Source organism: Protopterus annectens, chromosome 9.part0, assembly GCF_019279795.1.
Source record: "Protopterus annectens isolate FY-2018-M chromosome 9.part0, PAN1.0, whole genome shotgun sequence".
Lineage (NCBI taxonomy): Eukaryota > Metazoa > Chordata > Ceratodontiformes > Protopteridae > Protopterus > Protopterus annectens.
Genome location: NC_056743.1, coordinates 823,420,057 through 823,441,642, shown reverse-complemented (window position 1 = coordinate 823,441,642; position 21,586 = coordinate 823,420,057). Strand labels below are relative to the sequence as shown.

The 21,586-nt window shown below is 40.6% G+C and overlaps 1 protein-coding gene across 4 annotated transcripts in view; it reads right to left on the bottom strand.

Annotated features, from left to right (window-relative positions):
- Window positions 1-21,586, bottom strand: part of LIMA1 (LIM domain and actin binding 1) — a 1,567,671-nt gene that overhangs the window by 23,501 nt on the left and 1,522,584 nt on the right. For all 4 annotated transcript variants that reach the window (XM_044083484.1, XM_044083485.1, XM_044083482.1 and 1 more), the window contains one exon: window positions 18,439-18,572. In XM_044083484.1, the coding sequence (XP_043939419.1) occupies window positions 18,439-18,572 (134 nt within the window). The remainder of the gene's footprint in view (window positions 1-18,438; window positions 18,573-21,586) is intronic.

Here is a 21,586-nt window from a genome sequence, read left to right as displayed (position 1 = left end):
CATCTTTGCTTAGCATAGGAAGCAACTGGTGAAGAGTCAGCATCTTGAATTTTGGAATCACCAAAAAAGTGTTTAGTGTAGGCAGGTCCAGTATAGGACGTCATGAATTGTCTTTTCTGGGTACCAGGAAAAATCTCTAGTAGAAACCTTGTCCCTTTTTCTCTTCTGGTACCAATTGAATAGCCCCTATGCTTAAGAGAGAGTACTTGCTTTTGGGCCTCTGCCCACTGCTTTGGAGGTAGATCCGGCCAACCGCTTGGGAGTTGGTGATGTGTGGAAGTGAAATCTGTATCCTTGGGACACTATTTAAAACCCATTTGTCCTGGGTAATGAGTCCCCAGTTCTTTGCATGAAGTGCAATCTTTCCCCCCAAAGGGGCAGTCAGTTGAGAAGTGCTTGGAAGTTTTTAAAAATAAGTCACTGAGACAGTTTACTACTCCAAAATATGGAAGTGGAGGCCCCCCACTGCTTAGTCCTGTGCATCCCCTGGGACTGAAGCCTGGGTGCTCTGCTGGATCTGGGTTTGGACTGAGAAGGTCTGGAAGAGGCAGGAAAGGACCAATTCATAGAAGGCCAATGCCTACCAAATGTTGGAGGTTGTACTTGTAAAAAGTCTTTAACCGTTTGCATAGATTTAGCTTTTTCCTCCCTCTTTTTAAGAACTTCTTCTGCCTTGTTGCCAAACAGGTGGCCCTGATTTAAGGGAGCATCCAGTAATTTCACTTTAACATGATCTGGCAAGGATTGCTCCTTAAGCCAAGCATACCTTCTAAGTACAGAGCCAGTTACCACAGCCCTGCAAGATGCCTCTAGTGAATCAAAACCACACTGCAATGTATGTTTACCAACTTCTTCAGCAGAATGCATAAAATCCTGTAAAATCTAATTTTCAGCAAAATCAGGAGTCAACATCATTTTCTGTTTAAGCAATCCAATAATATGCACTTGATACTTTAACATATGAAACTGGCAATTCAAGGCCCTAATGGCCAAAGTTGCCGAAGTGTATACCTTCTTACCCTATCTATCCAGCGCCCTGGAGTCTCTATCAGAGGGGGTAGGATTTTTGGCAGTAGTAGATTTAATGCCCTTGGGTCCCTGTGAAATGGTTTCAGGATCCGCAGTAGGATTTTTGAAAAGGAACTTTTGAGAGTCAGGAACCATGCAATATCTATCAGATTTTCTGGAAGCAGGAGGTAAAGAGTCAGGGGCCATGCTAGATTCCGAAAAGACATCAACAATGTCCAGTACAGGAGGTATAGCTAAAGGCCTGTGCTGGGCCAGGAGTAAGAAATCCCTAAGCCTCTTTTTAGAATCAGAGAAATGCTGACTTTCCCAGCGAAAAAGCTCCCCGAGAGTATGCAAGGTTTCACCAAATGAGAAATCCTCTCGGGGGGGGGGGGAGCAGATGGAATAGAGTCCTCAGCATTAGAATTCTCATAGGTAGATAAGGGTAAATCCTGGTCATCAGAGGAAACAGAAATTTCAGAATCATGTTCAGAAGTATCATAAGCAAACTCAGTCCAAAGTCTCTTAGAGGGGGAAGGTTGGCTTCCCATGATTAAGTCTTCAGTCATTCTTATTTGCTCTTTAGGCATAGAGGCCTGACCACATGAGCAACCATGCAGTCTGGGCGTCAGTTTTCTAGGCATGGTTTGAGTTTTAAGCCTTGAAGAAGAAGATGGCACCGGTTTAATATGCAAGTCAGTAGGCCTGAATACACCCTCAGAAGCCGGTGCCTGCACAGCGGCTCTGGACCCATCCAAGGTAGAGACATCTGCAGATTCCACAGTTGAAGCATCTCGTGGCATACTCCGAATGGGTCTCAGTAGAGGCCTGTGAATCTGAAGTAGCAGGTATCAGGGGCTGCGAAAGCACCTCACTGAGTACCGGCGAACTGGGCGGCCTGTCTCTGTCTTTATCTTTGCGTTTCTTCGGAATGTCGGTAGTCGGATGGCTTACCGAAGACATATCAGGATATTTGAACTGAGCAACAAAAAATTTAGAAGTGCAAATATACCGATGAAGGATAGTTCGTGGTTTAGATAAGGCACAAAACTGACAGCGAGGTACATCGTGGTCAGGGCCTAGGCAAGGAATACTGTACGAATGAAAATCTTTATGAGGTATTTGCTGTCCACAAGAAATGCAATTATTTATTTTTACTGACAGCAGTTTAGAGCAAGAAAAAGTTTCCCCAATGGGGTACTTAGCTTTTAGTTGAAGACTTTGGTTCTGAAACTTGAAAATGAAAATTTCAGGAGTCGGCTGACCGGCACTTGCGAACTGCTTCTACTTCGGGCACTGCATGGCAAGAAAGACTGATGTAATGACGTCCACTGCATGTTTTATACCCCTGATGACCTGACTTCATGAAAGAAGAGACCACAACTGACGCAAGACCTAAGACTTTGTTAATCAGGCTGACTGAGGGCTACCTGCAAGCAGATAACCCTAATGTAATGACTGCAACAGGGAAACACGAAGAACATCAGACACAGAATTGGCAACAGTTCTTTCAACACTATTTACAAAAGCTGCTACTTAAAAAATCTGCCAGATACAATCTGAACAGGAGCTTTGAGTCCTTTGATCTTAATTCAAAAACTGAAAAATGGTTTTGCCCCTCCCCACATTGACATTACCAGAGAAATGTCAAAATCCTTACTACACCCGCCAAACTCAGACAGGAACATTTTCACCTGAAGTTGCACAAGGATCTGTTCTAGAACTAATTTTATTTTCCTTGTATATCAACAATATAAGTTGTATCAACCTCCCTCCCCAACAATTACCCTGCAAGCTGGGGTCATATTACACTATTTTGGTTGTAGCTTATACTTCATTTAATGCACAGGAACATAGGTTCATCGGGCCTATATAAGTCTAGCCAACAAAGTTCCCTGGCTTTTGCCACCCAAGAAAATAATTTTCCTGTGCCCCTGTCGAGCAGAGCCACAGAAGTGATCCCCGGGGTGAATTTCCTATTTCCCATCCAATTGTCAAGATTTTTCTTAAAGAGGGCTAATGAGGAGCTTTGTTTGACATGAATGGGTAGTCTGTTCCAGAGCATGGGAAGTCTCTGGGACAGGAATCTATCCCTCCAGTATGTTCTGTTTATTGTGGTGACAAGGTTTAGGTCCCTGGAGCGTGTGGCTTGGAGAGATTGGGATTTCTTTAAGTGTAGCATGTCCAACAGATCTGGGTTTGACATGGTTTTGTATGTTAGGCAGAGATCACCTCTGAGTAGGCGATATGCGAAGTAGTAGAGTTGGAGTTTTTTTAAACAGTCTGCGTATTGCAACTGTTTGAAGTCGGTAATCCTCTTAGTGAGATATTTCTGTGGCCTTTCTAGTTTTTGTAGATGTCTTGCGAGGTACATGCCAAATGGGGCACTGTACCTATAATGGGTCTGATGAGGGATGAGTAGAGAGGAACAATGACCCCTTTTTTTCTGGAGGAGAACCCCTTTATGATGAGGTGTCCCACATAGAAGGATGACTACTGTGGCGATGTGATTATCAAAGGAGAGACTGTCCACCTGTGTCTGAAGGTCTCTTATCACACATTCAGTGTTTAGTAGGCTACCGCCTATGTGGTAGTTCATGGACACAGTGTTTTTCCCAAAGTGGATGACAACGCACTTCTTGGCACTGAGCTTGAGGCCATGACTTCGACACCAAGTATCAGACTCAGTGAGGCCCCTTTGTAGAATGCCCACCTCATTAGGCAATTCTATTATGGCTTCTAGTTTGCAGTTATCTGCGAACTTCGTTAGCCAAAGACCTGCTGTGTTGACTTCTGAGAAGTAGATGCCAAACAGGAGAGGACCCAAGACTGAACCCTGTAGTATTCCACTTGTCACTGGTCTCGAGTCAGATTTGGAGTCTGCTACTTTCACTGTGTGAGTTCTGCCAGTGAACCAGTTGGCCACCCATCTTGTGACATAGGGATTTATGCCCAGTTTAGTGGGTTTATCTATAACTCCAAAGAGCCAAAGAGGGGGATGGTGTTGAAAGCCTTGGCGAGGTCAAGGGAGGCTCTGTGCACCATCTTACCCTTGTCCACGGCTCTGGTGCTGCTTCAAAGAAGTCAATCAGGTGTAGGAGACAGGATCTACCTTTTACAAACCCAAACTGAGTGGGGCCCAGAGTTTGGAGGTTACCTATGTCTTTGTTTATAAGCTCCAAGATGATACATTCCATGGCCTTGCAGATCAGTCTTGTCAGGCGAATGGGGAGGTAGTTCCCGGGGTCCGTGGTGGCACCCCCTTTGTGGAGTGGGATAACTGTTGCTGTGTGCCATTCAGTAGGCACAAAGCCTGAAGTGAGGCAATGCTGAACATGGTACTTAGGTGGGGTGTCAGTTTGTTCTGTAGTTCATACAGAATGCAGCCTGGAATGTTGTCTGGTCCCATGGATGCTGTGTTCTTGGCTTTGGAGAGTGTAGTCTTTACTTGTGCATTCATGATTACAGGGGCTTTGCATTCTTCTGGTATAGAGATAGGCCCTTTGGGGGGGGGGGGTGTAAAGTTTGCATGGAACCTATCTGCCAGGATGTTGGCAATATCAGTTGGTTCTGTATACCTAGTGCCATTGTGCTGTAGCTCAGAGCAGATCTGAGTGTTGCCATTGAGATTCTTGACAAAGCTGTAAAATTCTTTGTGGTCTTTAGAATCAGTGGTGCTTTTATTTTTGTAACTAGCTTTGGAGGATTTTATGATGGATCTCAGCTTCTTATTGAGGCTGACCAGGAAGAGTTCCTGCAATCATGGGATTTTACTCTTTTTTGCAACAGCTTCTTCCTCCTGTTGTAGAGTTTGTTTATGGCAGGGGACCACCAGATTGGCTTCCTTTTTTTGGAGGATGGCACGATCAATGCACTCATGAATGTGCTTATACAGTGCATTTGTATAGGATTCAGCAGTCGTACCTCTATTTTCTGTCTGTATGGGTGCCGTGAAGTTTGCCACTTCTGTCTTAAGAAGCATGAAGTTGGTTTTGGAGAAGATTTTTGTGGTGGTTTCCTTAATGGTGGGTGGGGGTGGGTATAGATGTCTAGGCTGATTAGCTTGTGGTCGGATCTGATCAGCGAGGAGTTGACCTCTAGCGTGGAACATCAATTACCCATATTGGTAAAGATCAGGTCCAGGATATTGCTGCCCCTGGTGGGGGGTATGGACAAGCTGATCCTGGGCGTTGGAATTTATGAATTCCAGAAAAAGTTGAGCAAATGAGTTAGTACTTGAGTGAGTAGTTTTCCCAGTTGATGGTGGTATTGGGCTGTATCTTAATATTTTCCAGTATATCAAGAAACACGGAGTGGGCATCCTGGAGCATGGCAAGAGATCTGTAACAAGCTATAACCTGAACTGCAGTCTTGCCCAGTGTTAGTTGCACTTGGATAACTTTGGATGCATTATGTTGAGCAACTAGCCTGGAGGTGTGGTTATCCTTAATGAATATGGAAACATCTCCTCCTTTAGTGTTTCGGTCCAGGTTAGGTGGCCGAAAGGTGTGGTATGAATTATAGCTTGGTAATGCAGGGGTGCTCTCTGGAGCCTTGAACCAGGTCTCTGTCATTGCACAGATGTTGATGTCCTCCACTTTAAGGAGTGCCTCAAGTGAGTGCATTTTGAGGTTTAGACTTCTAGCATTGAGTAGCATTACCCTCAGATTTTGCTTGCTTGTACCTGCTATGGTGGTGAGTTTGTCATTTGAACCTTGCCTAAAAAAGGCACTATATAGGGGTGGCAAGAGCCTTAGCCAGTATCCGGAATTGCAAGGGTGACAGGTGCAGGCCATCTCTGGCAAAGCATCGTGGTCTGTCGAATTATGTCATCTCAGGCAGATAGACACTGAATCCCCTTAGAATGACACCAGAAGTTTAGACAATTGTTGAAGTCAATCATTTTTGTCCTTGTACTGTGGTATAATTCTGGGCGATGGCAGGATGCTACTCAGGGCTAGGGGGTCATACCTGCATGGGCTACATGATCTGAGAGCTCCTCCATGTCTCTTTTCATGTAGTCCAGGGAGGTACATCTCAGGTCATTCACACCAACATAGACAGTGACAGGGTCATATTTGTACTTGTTGTGGACTGCCCTGAGTGCGTGCGTTATGTGGCGGATCCTGGCACCCAAAAGGCAGGTGACAGTAACTTTCTCCTTGTTTAGCCTGGTGAGCGGGACATCAGTGCGCCTGAATACAGAATTGCCTATTACTAGTGTGTTGGGTACATTGTTTTGCCTTATGGGCTGAGGTTGAGTGGCACACTGATTTTGTGGGCTGTGTGTCATTTGGGTAGTGTTGGGGGGTGGTGGTTGCTTGCATTTCAGCTTTGGAGGTCTCTGTTGTTTGGGCAGATTTTTATTAAGAGCCTCCGTGAATGTTGATGTGTGTTTTGTGTTTCTATGTGTGGGTTTAGGTGTAGGTTTTGAAGGACTGTGTGTTGAGTGTGGTATGCTGCAGGTGTTTACCTTCTCCTCTTGACTGTATAATTCAGTCTTGGCTGGAGAGAGCTTGGCTTCCAGTTTAGCTACACAAGTGCATCTCTAACAGGTTGCAGTGTTGGGTGGTAGGAGGAAAGGGTTGTCAGTGTACATGAGGCAATTGTTACATTGCCCCAAGATGCCCAGATTCATCAAGTGGACAGGGAAAAATACTGGGAGGTGACCCTCAGACATGCCTGGATAGAAGCTTATTAATTTAAGTACTAAAAACTGTTTTCCTCTTGACGAGTGAGAAAAGTTGAGTGCTGTAGTAATTTGTAGATTATTTAGTGCTTGTTACGAGTTTTGAACAAGTGCTGAGCACAAAGAAACAATTTTGAGTGCTAAAACTAGAAAATTGGCTAGTTCTAAGGGAAAATTTGAAGAGCAGACTTTCTAGCACCAAGAATAGTTTAACCCTAGTTAAACGGAGCTGCGCAAAACCGCACAAACATGGGTTTTTAAACAGAAAGATGAAAGGAATAGAAATAGCCCACAATGGCCAATAAAACTACAGATTCTGCACTGAAACCACTCCTCCGGTGACAGATAGGCTGCTCAAAGCTCACCGCTCTCACTGATGATCAAAGAAGCTTCCTTCTATCTTAGTAAGGTCTGGGCAACACAGAAATTACAAAACAGCCCAGAATTCAGCAAAATCTGAAAAGCGGACTCTACTGGTTATAGAAAGGTGGAAACAAGTAGAGAGATAGGATTTTTTTTGTTTTTTTTCAAAAGTTAAAACAGATACAGTAATACAAACACTTTCAAGGCAGAAAAATTGCTATCACACTTGAGTGTGTAGCCCACAACAGCTAAATAGTTGAAAAACACTTAAAAACAATCAGTTGAAGTGCAAACAGTATCAGAATTTAAAAAAAAAACAGTTCAAATGAGTTGCAAAGTTAATAAAAACACTCAGAATAGTGCAGTTAGTGAAAATAAGCAATAAAAAGCAAAATCAGAGGTACTTTATCCACTCAAAGTCTCTCTTTTCTCTCTCTGCTGCTGTAGAACTCTGCAGGACAACCAGGCAAGATCTTGCTGGGGTAATACAAGTGCAAAAAACGTGCAAACACATGTTTTTAAACAGAAAGATGAAACATATAGAAATAGCCCAAAATGGCCAATAAAAATACAGATTCTGACCTGAATTCTGTCCAATGACAGACAGACTGCTCAAAGCTCACCACTCTCACTGATTAACAGAGAAGCTTCCTTCTATCTTAGCAAGGTCTGGGCAACACAGAAACTAAAAAACAGCTCACAATTCAGCAAAATCTGAAAACCGGACTCTACTAGTTATAGGAAGGTGGGAAATGAGTAGAGAGCTAGGATTTTTTTTTTTTTGAAAATTAAAACAGATAGACACTTTCAAGGCAGAAAAATGGCTATCTGGCTATCTGGGTGTGTGTAGCCCACAACAGTGCAACAGTTGAAAAACACTTAAAACAATCAGATAAAGTGCAAACAGTATCAGAATTCAAAAATACACTTCACATAAGTTGCAAAGTTAATAACAAAAGCTCAGAATAGTGCGGTTAGCGAAAATAAGCAATAAAAAGCTAAACAGAGGTACTTAATCCACTCAGTCTCTCTCTTCTCTCTTAGCTGCTGTAGAGCTCAGCAGGACACCCAGGCAGGATCTTGCTGAGGTAATACAAGCCTAATTTCACAAAGCTCTGTAAATTCATTCCAAATAAACATTTGAAACCAAACATCAAAAAAAGTACAGTTGTGTACCTACCATAAATGTAGATGTTCGAGTGTATTCACTATTGCAGTCATTACACTTGGGTTACTGCTGGCAGGCTACCCGCAGTCGGCCAGAATTCCAAAGTCCTGGTCCAGCGTCGGTTGCTGTCGCCTCTTCCCTGACGTCAGTGCGCCAGGGGTATATAAGATGCAGCCGACGCCATTTTTTTTCAGTTTTTCTTGCCCCAAATGTCAGGTGCCCTCAAAAGGGTAGGCTAAAAACATTGCCTATAAAAAAGCATGCAGTAAAATAAACATTACCTCCATCTACAAGCAAATACACCACATAGGTTGCATAGAATAGAGACATACAGATAAGTCCCAGCAAAGAAAGGAGGATGGTGGGTGGATGGGTAACCTGGACTGCAACAGTGAATACACTCGAACATCTACATTTATGGTAGGTACACAACTGTACTATGTTAATCATGTTTCACTGTTGCAGTCATTACACTTGGGTTGAATCCCAAAGCTGAGGTTGGGCGGCTGGGTCTAAATAGAATTAAGAGTGGCTATGAGACCCTGCAGAACTGCAGTGGCAAAGCCTGCTCTGGATTTAGAATAAAGAGGTAAGTGGTAGTGCTTAGCAAAAGTGTGCACTGAAGTCCATGTTGCAGCCTCCAAAATATCCTTGGTTGGTACTCCTTTGAGGAAGGCTGCTGAGGTGGCTGCTGCCCTGGTCGAATGTGGTCTAATGCCCTTAGGCACTGATTTTCCATGTTGTGAATAGCAGAAATGAATGCAGTGTCCTATCCATTTTGAAATAGTCTGTTTTGAGATAGCCTTTCCTTGTGATCCAGCAGCATATGCCACTAAAAGTTGTTCGGTCTTTCTGAAAGCTTTAGTTTTGTCCAAGTAGAAGCGTAGCTGTCTGTGTATGTCCAAATAATGCAGAAGTCTCTCCCCTTTATTCTGTGGGTTTGGATAAAAAGTAGGCAAATGAATGGTTTGGTTAAGAGCCACACTGGACACTACCTTAAGCATAAATGTTGGGTTTGTCCTTAGAGAAACCCTGTCCAGATGGAAGATAATGAAAGGTTCCACAGCCATTAATGCCTGTAACTCTGAGACTCTTCTTGCTGAAATTATTGCTAAAAGCAGAGCTGTTTTCCATGATAAGAATTTTATCTCAGCTGTATTGGCTGGCTCAAAAGGAGGCAGTGTGAGTTTTTCCAAGACAAAATTGAGGTCCCATGCAGGTAGTGGTGCTCTCCGTGGAGGTCTTATGTTTTTGGCCGCTCTGATGTACTGCCTAAGCAGTGGATGTGAAAAAATAGGTGGGTCCGTATTGTAATGAGCTGAAATGGCAGTGGCATGAATCTTAATTGATGAGAAGGATAGGCCTTTGTCCAGTATCTCAGTTAGGTATTGCAAAATCTGAGGAATATTTGGTACAAGCGTGTCAATTCCTTGTGCCTGGTTCCAAGCACAGAATCTCTTCCATTTTTCTGCATAAGATTTTCTGGTGCTGGGCCTCCTGGCCTCCAAAATAACATCCATAACCGCTTTAGAGAGAGGTGTATTCTGAATGGTTACACTATCCGCCATGCAGCCAGATTTAGGGTTCTGAGCTGGCTGCACAGGATCTGATTGTCTTGCTGGATCAGTAAATGAGGAATTTGAGGCAATGTCCAGGCTGGGCCTCGAGACAAGCTCCTTAGGATTGGGTACCAGTGTTGGCGTGGCCAATCAGAGGCAATCAGTATAATTTGTGGCTTCTCTTGTCTGACCTTTAGGAGTACCTTGGGGAGGAGAGGCAGTGGAGGAAAGGCATATACTGTAAGTTTGTTCCAGCTGAATGACAAAGCATCCACTTGCCATGCTTGTTTGTGATAAGTCCTTGTGCAGAATCTCTGTAGTTGGCTGTTGTGAAGGGAGGCAAATAGATCTATGTCTGGGCATCCCCATTTCCTTGTTATCATGTTGAAGATTTGTGGATCTAGTTTCCACTCATGAGGATCCATGAGGTTTCTGCTTAGTTCGTCTGCCAGAGCATTTGTTTTTCCTGGCAGGAATTGTGCTTGCAGGTGTACTTGGTAAGTCAATTGTGTGTTCCACAAAATCATGGCTTGTCTGCAGAGGGGGTAAGAATGTGTGCCTCCCTGCTTGTTTATGTACCACATGACTGTAGTATTGTCCGTCTTTATCAGCAGTTGTCCTGGATGAAGTAGGTCCTTGAAGGCTGTCAGGGCATTTTGTACAGCCAGCATCTCTTTTTGATTGATGCGAAGATGCCTTTGGCTTGCGGGCCATGTGCCCTAAATACATTTTCCTGCCATGTGGGTCCCCCAGGCATAATCTGATACATCTGTTGTTAGTGTTTGCCTGGCTGTGGGTAAAGTGAATGGCTGCCCCTTGTTGTGGTGACAGGCCTGTGCCCACCATTGCCAAAATAATGAAATGCAAAATCATACCGACGCTTAATAGTGCGTTGGTTAAATCTAGCACAAAACCGATAACTAGCAACATCGTGGTCAGGGCTTAGGCAAGGAATACAGTTAAGAATGAAAATCCTTACGAGGTATTTGCTTCCCACAAGAAATACAATTGTTAACTTTTTCTGACATCGGTCTGGAGCAAGAAAAAAGTTTGCCCAACGGGGTACTTAGCTTTATTGAAGACTTCGGATCTGAAATTCAATTTCGAAAATCTCAGGAGTCGGCTGACTGGCACTTGCGAACTGCTTTTGCTTTGGGCACCACGCGGTAAGAAAAACTGAAGAAAATGGTGCCAGCTGCATCTTATATACCCCCGGCGCACTGACGTCAGGGAAGAGGCAGCAGCAACCTACGCTGGACCAGGACTTTGGAATTCAGGCCGACTGCGGGTAGCCTGCCAGCAGGATAACCCAAGTGTAATGACTGCAACAGTGAAACACGAACATCTGCATCAATGCTGTTAGCACAAATCAAGGTTTAACTTGCAGTGCTCACCTCTCAAAAACCTGGACAATATAAAAACTGAACAGGTAACCACACCAATACCCACTCTCCCTACACCCCAGCCTCACTTTCAAAACACGTCTCATTCATGTTCCTTACAGGTAAAGTGAGTAAATGACTCAAAGCTCACTACTCCAACAAACCACATAATCACACAAGCCTTCAGAGCATGTTAGGGTCCCAAGGCTGGGATATGCCCTCACCATTTTCATCTTAAACTTGTGTGAGAATCACAGTGCGAGTCCAACACAAAACAAAGCAAAGCAAAAAACACAGCACAATGCTGAAGAAGGCAAAACAACTGTGTTCCTACCCAAGCACCCCTTCTACTACCCATACTATGTTCAAACTCCTACACTGCAATTACCACCCTACCCTTAATAATCTAAAAATTAGATTCCCTTTGTTCGACCAATGTGCAGACATGGACACACCCCTTCTTCTGCAATGACCTGAGTTTCAGTGAGTTATTGGGGGTCTCTAATATAGCTCCAGCCAACTGAAGACATCTGCAAACAAACATCCAGAAAGAAACCTTATTCACACAATTTAGGGAAAACTTAAAATACATCTGAAAGAGACCTACTCCGGGAATATGCTGCACTTGCAAATGTTAATTTAGGACAGTGTTTTTGAACCTTTTTGTTGTGGTACAACCCTGCCGCCTATACAACCCAAGGAACATTGGGTATTTCCAGCTACTTTGAACCTGTAATTTTACATTAATTTTATTACACTATTTTTAAGCAAAAATATCTTTACATTTATTAAATTATCAATTATGACATAGGCAAATGGGCGTCGAGCTGGCACCTCGGTGTTTCGTAAAAATCTACTGCCAATCATTAGCGGACCGGAGTTCCGCTGTGGCGACCCCTTACCGGGAAAAGCTGAAAGACAAACAACAACAACATAGGCAATCATGCATTTATATATTTTAAATGAAACAGTGTAAGAAACTTCTCTGTGTGAAAGACTTTCAGTCCATATATTTCTAGTTAATCACTGTATATTAATCAGATCAGAGCTGGTCCTGCCCTACCTAGTAGCAGTCATAATAATATATAACCCTTATGTACTTTAAATAAAATTTATAATGATGTGGTACCTCTTATTTAACCAAATTATTAAGTAGATTATTAAGTCTGTGATTTTACCCAAGACAATATACTAAATGACTGGAAATATATCAACCTTTAGTTCATTTGGCAATCAAAAAAATATATATAAATATATACATATACATTTTGCATGTAAAAATCATTTACGTTCGCTACTTCTACTACTATTGTCTGATCTGATTACTATACAGTGAAGTTTCTTACACTGTTTTGTTTTTGGACCCACTGCACTTTAGTGGGCTGTTTTGAGACTTTGGGGATAACACGGAGATTACTTGTTTTTTTTTTTTATATTTTAAATGCAAACATTATACATCAGTTATAATCTATCCAGCCACTGTAAGTCAAACATTACAAAGCTCATTAAAATCCTGGCTTCTTTTAAATCTCATTCTTCCTCCAAAATCTTATTTTGCATATATTACCCCCCAAAATTCTCATTTTTTATGTAATTTGCTCCTATCCTTTTCTAAAGATCCAATTTCCAATTGGTTTATCTCTCTTACTATATTCACTGCTTCTAATACAGTTGATTTAGAGTTTGATTTCCATTTTCTAGTAATTGCTTTTTTGGCAGCCACCATACTTAGACTCAGTAAGGCCTTACCCATGTCTAGGCAGTTCCGATTCTGAATCACAGCTCAAAGAAAAAAATATTTCCTTAGTTATATGAAATTGCTCACCCACTATTTCTGATGAGTACTCTCTGCAAGGAATTTTTTAAATCTGCTGACTCATTACACTCACAGAACATATGTTCCCAATAACCATCACACCTCCAACATTTGCCGTTTACCTGAGGAATAATTCTACTTGTGGTATAAAAATACCTACGTAAACCGTTCCAAGCAAATATCCTAAATCTAGACTTTGCTGCATATTTGGAAGACATACATATATTCCCCCATTGTTTCTTTGTTAATTGCTTACCCAATCTTTCTTTCCAATCCTTTCTAACCTCCATTCATTGATTTTATATGCTGTAATAATTATCCCATTTTAACAGCAGCTTCTGTTCTAATTCTTTTAAACACTGTACCGGTGCTTGTCTTTCACCTAGGATCCCCCTATTTTTTCTCGTTGCCTACATTCTGATATCAATCCTTGATAAGGAAGGCAATCTCTAGCCTGACAAGTCCAAATAAATTACTGGTCTCTTCCCATTCTATTACCTTTCCCTCTCTAATTATCTGCTCCCAATACCTTGGTTCCCTTGCCAGTTTTTTCACTAAATTTCAGCCCACTTGTCTATTGTCTGTATTCCTAATTGCAGTCATCCCCATCAGCAGAATCTCCTTTCTTCATTCATATGTTGGCTTAGCTCTTATTATACCTTCTGCTATGTTATGAATATATTATGCATGGTTATTGTGATTCTCCTTAAGGATCTGTATCCAAAATCCCAGTCTCTCCTTGTTTCTTGAGCTACCCCCATTTCATCATCATCCCTTTCCACTTTGAATTAGTTTTCTGCTTGTGCTATGTACAGCAGCCTTAACCGTGTAGCTCTGAAATACCCTTTCAAATCAGGTAATCTCAATCTGCCTTGTTCTACTGGAAGAATCAGCTTATCCCACTTTACTCCTGCCGTCTTCCCCTCCCAGAAAAAATTAATCAGCTCCTTTATTAATTGCTAGCCACAGCTTCTCCTCTGGTTGATAAACATGCGCATGACCTGTGTATAAAACTACAATGACTAAAAACATTTTAACTGCTTGTATCTTGCTATCCATTTCCATAAAACAGAACTTCCATTTCTCAGTTTTTGTATGATCTTTTGTTTAGTCGCTTCCCACCTATCCTTAGCTAGCATAACAGAATCCTTTTTAATCCATACTCCTACGTACTTCATTTTATCATGTCCCCATAAATACAGATATTGCTGAACTAATTCATGTGTGGATACATAGTTTACAGCCTTTGTTTTAGCAGTGACAATCATCTTGAGCCAAGGTTTACACCACCAGGTATGGCGTACAAAATAATATCTGCAAATAAAGCTTGCTTTTCTTGACTACCATACCAATTACATCCTTGAATTTCTGACTCCCTTATTTTCTATGCCAATGGTTCTAAATGTAACGTAAACAACAAAGGGAAAAGAGGACACCCCCCTGCCTGGTTCTTCTGCTCAAACAGAACTTATCAGAGAGGAACCAAACCACTTTAATTTTTGTCTTTGATCTCCTCTCATATATCCTCCTAATCAACATTATAATTTTATCAGGGAATGCAAATGCTTCCATTGCCCTACTCATAAAATCCCAGTTTACTCTGTTGAATTCTTTCTCTGCATCAAGGCCCACCAATAACAATGGTATTTTCTTGCATTCTGCTTTCCTCTGGGTCATCAGTGTTCTGTTAATGTTGTTACATGTTTGTGTCCCCTCCACAAAAACACACCGATACATATCTATCAATTCTGCCGTAATATTTGCAATTCGTTTAGTCATTATACACATAAGCAATTTGCAATCATAATTTAGGATTGAAATGGGCTTTTATGAAGCTGGATCCTTTGAGTCTTTACCCTCTTTAGGTATTACAACCACCACAGCTTTCTTTCAGGATGATGGTACTTCTCTTCCTCTTAAAAATGTTGTTAAACAGAGCCTTCCAGATCTTTATCAGTTTTTCCCCTCCTACCTTCCAAACTTTCACAGGAATACCATCTATTCCTGGGGACTTTCCTGCACATTAGTAATTTTATAACACTTTGACATTTTTAAATTATATAACAGATGGCTCACAGCACTTGGTTCCTCAATTTGTTTCTTACTATGGTGCCTTTTGGGCAGAGGGGCACATCCTTCCTGTGTCTGCATATGTTTTTGAGGGGGTGGCCTGGTAGCTGAAATGACAATCTGCTAAACGACCTGCGTGTATGTATGTGTCCCCTTGCAGTGGGGTAGCATGCTGTTCAGGATGCGCTTCTATCCTCTGAGCCCACTAAATGTCAGCAGAAATACCTACCCTATGACCCTAAAATAGATTACGTGTGTAATGAGGGGGAGAAGGAAAACCTAATCCAATTAATACCAGAATGCTTTTATGTTAATAAGATAACTTAGGGGTAATACTACCTTTTTACCCAACGGAATTAAAGCAAGGTGTGTAAATTGCTTTGAATTTACTACTGTCGGTTAACCCTCCTACATACTGTCACATTCACATAATATGTTTCATTACTTCAGAAACACTGACTATTCCCACTTTTGGTTTGGGCTATGCTTATGTTTCTGGCATGGGAAAGCTTCCTGATAACCCAAAGTTACCCCTCCCACATGGTAGCTGGGCATTCACTTTGGGGTCTTTATCCAAACTTCAGCAGCTCCATGTAGCTCAGCCTTTTTTGTTTCATGTCAGTAAATGACCATTACAAACATGTTTTCTTGTGGCTTCTGTACTCCAGCATGTACATGCTATACAACAGATACACAGTGGCACTGTATATACAAGTACTTACATGACCTCCTCTGCCAGAAGCCTGTGACATACTCACCTCTGCCATTCACAGCTCCTAAACTACCCCTGCAGCAGAGACCTTAAAATAAAATATAAAAGGACTTGGCAGACAAACTGGCTTATATCTTACTGTGTCCTCAACACTAGGAAGTCTACAGAGTCAAGTTTACAAGATTCACTACATTCAAGGTCCTTTCTTCCCCCAATATATTTGCTGTTTTTGCTATGTTAATGTCACTAGCCATCTAAATGTGATAAAGATTGCCTTTCTTTCACAAACACAGTAAAGGCTGTGTAAACCCACTACTCATACTGCAGAATTTGTCAAAAATTCGAAGTTGTGAGTTTAATTACATTTAGCCATGGCCTGTGAAACTTTCCTGTTCTAGATAAGCTCAATTCTTATTCCTTCTCATGCATCAAGCATAGCAGGGTCAGGATGCATGGTCAACCTCAATTAATGCAAAATGCTGGTCAGAAACTAAAAATAAAAACACTGTTAACATGTCTGTATCATTACCTACTGTTTGCACAATGATCTGTGATGTAGATGGACAGAACTGACATTTTGACTTGTTTGCCACAAAATGTCGCAGTTGGGGTAGCTGGTCTTTTGGGATGCCTTCTCTCACTAGGCATACATCATATTTCCCAGATAACAGAAGTCTACTTTGCATTTTTTTTGTTTCCCATCTTACTGAAGAAAATGTGATGCTTAGAATCCAGGCTCTCCATGGACTTCTCTTACTCTGTTCAAACATAATTTCAACAGCAAATTCAGCCCTTCTGGTTTGCCACCCCTGTACCTCACAGAGGGTAGCAACATGCAAATGCTTTAACATGTTCTTGTCCTGCCTATTGCTGGGTTATTTGTACACAAAATATAAGGGCTAAAACTACCATGGAAATGTAAGATTAGGCTTCTTAAGATCCTCACAGATCAATAGCCTGGTAAGTACCTATGAACTTATTACATAACTTACCATGTAAACACCCTCTGCAGGATTTTTGCAGACTATTCTTCCTTTATGCAAGTTGAGTGACTAACTTACTTGGCTTTACAAGCTAAATAAACTTATGGCAGGTTAGTGTCTAGTCCTCACGTCACTCATAATGAGAGATATATATATATATATATATATATATATATATATATATATATATATATATATATTTTTTTTTTAAACTTATGCACAGATCTAGCAGCTGATCTGTCATTGACCAGCGACACTGCCAGATGTTACTTGGTTGTCTTGCAGTGACACAAAGGTTTCAATAAGTTAACAGTTCCTTGAAGTTATTCAGTTACTGAAAAACTTACAATTTTTTATTTTTAATATGGATCAGACCTTTTATAAGAAGCTCCTTATCAAAGTTTATTTCCTGAAACTGCAGTGGAGGGAAAAAATAAGGGCTTTTGCTACATACCCGGGTAAAGTTTCATTTGCAAATTTCGGTTTGTCCACATGAAACCTGCAGAATGATGTTAAGTATGGCTGCGTGCACAGCTTTACCATGATCTACTTGAGGATATAGGTGGTGATTTTTGTTGTCTTGTGTTTAGTGGTGTGCAGCACACATGCATACTTAGCAAGTGCCAACAAAACAGTACATTCTTGCAGTAATTCAGCCAGCATGAAGATGACGGAGTCAGAAGACTGGATTATGAGTGAATATTAGTTAGCAGCAGTAATACTGGTAAACCAGTGAGCTTTATGACTTTAATCACAAATCCTAATCTAAAGTGCTAAAAGGTTACTAGGACTCTTAGAAAAATACAAAGCAAAATATATGCTTACCAGCTGTTGACCACAGCTGTCCTTTAAGAAGAGCAAGGCATCAGCAGCAAACAACCCCCCCTCTGAATGTGATGGACTGCAGCACCAGCTGCTGACCACAGCTGCCCTTTAAGAAGAGAAAGGCATCAGCAGCAAACAACCCCCATCTGGATGTGATGGACTGCAGCACCATCATAAGCTTCACAGTGCCCTCTAATCATTGCAACACAACATCCAGCAAAGCAGATGCTGCCTTCCTCTTCACGTTTTTGTCTAATAATGTCCATCACCTGTTTTCCCACTAAACCCCAAAGAGCCAACAGATTCAGGTTTTAACAAGAGTTAGAGAGTTACCAATGTCAGATTCCAGACCCATGAAACAAACCATTCAATGGAACTGTTGGATGGGAAGTTAACAACCAGATCTGTAGTTCAGGATGTGAGGGACACAATGAAAACCAGGTACATAAAGGACCGAATAGTAAAATCAGTCTTGAGAAAGTAAGTAGTCACAGTGCTTGACTGTGGCCCTTGCAGAACATGGCATCAATAGTAAACGGTATTAACGAAGGAAGGAATGTGATGACAAAGGAAGATAAAATCATTCCAAGGCAACATGTTTTGCGAGGAATTTCCACTTTCCATAAAGTTAATATAGGACTCATTTACATATGCAGTATCATTTCTAATCTCTGCTCTAGTGACATCATTACAAAGTCACTCCCAAGTACTGATTTCTGCTGTGTAGTTGAACATAATGAAATGACACAGAGGTGAAAACAAGTTTACAGTACATAGTATTGTCAGAAAGTCATTTATCTGGAGAATAAGGCTCTGTGAGTAAAGAATATAGTTTTTTTTTTTTTTTTTTTTTTAATTCTTACCTGAGTCTGGTACTGCAGTGAGAGCAGCGGAAACAAGATCTATGAAACACTTGCTCATTGGCTACCATACGTTCCATAGGATAAACAGTCTTCTCACAGGCAGCACATAGTTCTCTTGTAGGCAGCTGGAACTTCTATAAAAAAAAAAAAAGTTAAGAGCAAGAAGTCATTAAGAAAAAGATATGCCTTGGTAGTTTTGTCCTGCTGCTTGCATATGAATGTGCTTCTTATTTCTGTACACACAAACATATTCATCTGTCCGTCTGGTAACTATATTCATGGGCTATCTTCATTTACAGCTCAGGATTGTTTTTTCAGTGAATAGTTTATAAAGTATTAAGGAAGTTCATCTCATCACATAACAGACAAGTGCCACGAAATCTTGGGTACATGGGACCTTGATTTAATATCAATATTATCAGTATTTAACGTTTGCTAATAGGAAGGCAACTGAGGATATCAGTTCAGCATCACAGATGGAGACTATTCTTAGCCAGTATTGTACATTTCCGTACAAAAATATTAAAAAAAAGGAAATTCAGAGAAAAGTAGTTCACTAATGATAAATATAACAGCTGTTTTTCTACTACATGTATGTTTCTCCCCTTGAAGGAAAAAATCATTACCTCTGGGCCAGCAGCTAAAGACAAACAATGTCAGTGGAAAGCATGAAGAAGATACTAGGATTTAAACAAACCTGACAAGAGATGGTATGCTACAAAAGGCCAACACAGGGACACTATTAACTACACATTAGAGTAAGTTCCGTTTCACAATTAAAAGCCTATGAATAAACAAACTGCAGTACTTCTGCTTAAGAAGCGTATTAGCTTATGGAGTACAACCAAGGTTTTGATATACATTTAGCTGAAAATGTTTTTCAGGTTTCTAAATTTAGCTGGCCTGGAAAACAATACTATGGAAACAACACAAGAGGAAATGGAAGAAAATCCAGACTAAAATTACCAAGACAGATAATGACAATGGAAGCCAGATACAGATAACTTAGCATGTAGAAAAACTGCCAAATGAAATGACTGAAGTGATCCAAAAATTGAAAGGCAAAATCACCTTTTTAGGACTTTAAAAGGTGGACTGCTTAGAAGCATGCTTTGCATCTGTCATGAAGGCAATGACTGATGATATACACAGCACAATAAATTTAAAGGTGCATAAATGCACCATCACACTCCTCTCACATCTTAAGCTCCCTGGCTTCCATGTCTTGTATTCTTTCCCTACATCTTTCTGCCTGCCACCACCGGTCTTCTTGTACTTGATTGGCCAATTCATTTCATGCTGGGTGGTGACAGCTAATCACAGGTGGCCATCACTTAGGCAGCCTTCAAGGATTTGACATGGCCTAATATTCCCATGTGGGTGCTGCAGTGTCAGCCCTTGGACACATGTACATTTCTAATAGCTTTAACCCTGACTACAGTGCCAATATATTAATGAGTGGAAGCTGTGAGGCACATGTCCTGGCCCTTTATACTGCTTTTTCTGTAATGCTTGGCCTCTGCTAGGTGTCAGGGTGCACTAAAATGAAATACCTCCTACCCGAGGATGAGTAAGTGGATAGTGTTTGCTCAGTTCCAACCTCCTCCTCACTCCTACCAAGCTTGCACCTCCAGCTCCCAGGTACTAGTCATTCCAAGGTCATTTGCATCACAGTCAGGGATTTTATTACTCTGTTTCACAAAGCCAACTTCATTGCACATTTTGAGAGGTGGTGGTCTACTAAGCCATATTCTGAACTATTTTTTAGAATAAAACCTAATTCATGGTGTATATAACTTTGAAGCATCACTGTGGCTGACAAGAGTTGGCTCATTTACTCTGTCTGCAGAATGTATAGGAAAAGAAACAATATCATAGTAGGGCTTTGGCTACCAGTGTCTAAAAAAGCTGATGGTACTGTTAAATTCAACAACTTGTGGGCTAACAATTGCAAATGTGGCACTGAAGAATAATGTCCTTATATGGCTCAGTAACAGGAGGGTATCAAAGCATCTCAGCTATTCAAATTTTAAGCACTTACATCTCTTATACTGAAGGACAGGACCTCTATAATACCATACTTGAAATACTCTCTCATGATGCTGTGTCCATGTTACAACTTGGGTAATCTTTTTTAAACACTTTTATTAAATTATCCCTCAAGACATAAGCAAACATACCTTAACAGAAACTAAACCAAACCATATTAACATTTTTTTCCATTTGCATACACCATACAATACACATCTTTTCTTGTTGTTACTATCATCAGTCCAGCATTACACAAATTGTTGAATTCCAACATTCCCTTAAACTTCACTCCACCTCCTGAACAATGTGATGCAATTATCATTCCCACAATTTAACCAAAAACTGAGTACTAAAACAAAAAGATAGCCGAAATCTTGTACTGGTGTAGTAGAAACTTGTACTGACGAAAAACACAATACGAAAAAAAATGCAAACACTTTAATAATCCATTTTAGCACTTTCATCTCCAATAGAGACTTCTTTAGAAATAAAACAAAAGCACCAATTAACTCCATTTATATACTAAACAATCGTGACATCATCATTAATTAATTAAATTTAAAAAGATATCACCAAAATAACGTTTAAAAACGTTCTTATATACACTACTAATATACATCCTATAAATTATTGACCACTTAATGTTGAATATTTGTTATATAACATTTATCATATACATAAATATACTCTCACTTTAGTTAAGAAATATATTAATGAAGATTAATAAAAAATATAATATAATAATAAAATTAAATACAAAAATAAACTTTAAAATTCTTGAATTAAGACCCATTAAATTTCTGTCCATATTCTATAGAATCTATTGATACACCTTCAATTGATACTATTAAAAAACACATTGTTAGTCCTATGTATTGTTTCTATATATTATTAGCTCTCTCTTGTAACATAGGAACAAGTGATACATAGTCATTTAAGCCTGGTGCAAACATAGCTGCCAGTCTAAATTGCCACTGGCTCTCCTCCTTTTTTAAAACATTTTTCCAATCTCCACCTCTAGGGTTGATTTGTACTGTTTCCAGAATGCCAAACACAAATTTATCAAATTTTTCACAATCAATAGAAAGCCTATATAATGCATTTGTAGTTTTGTGAT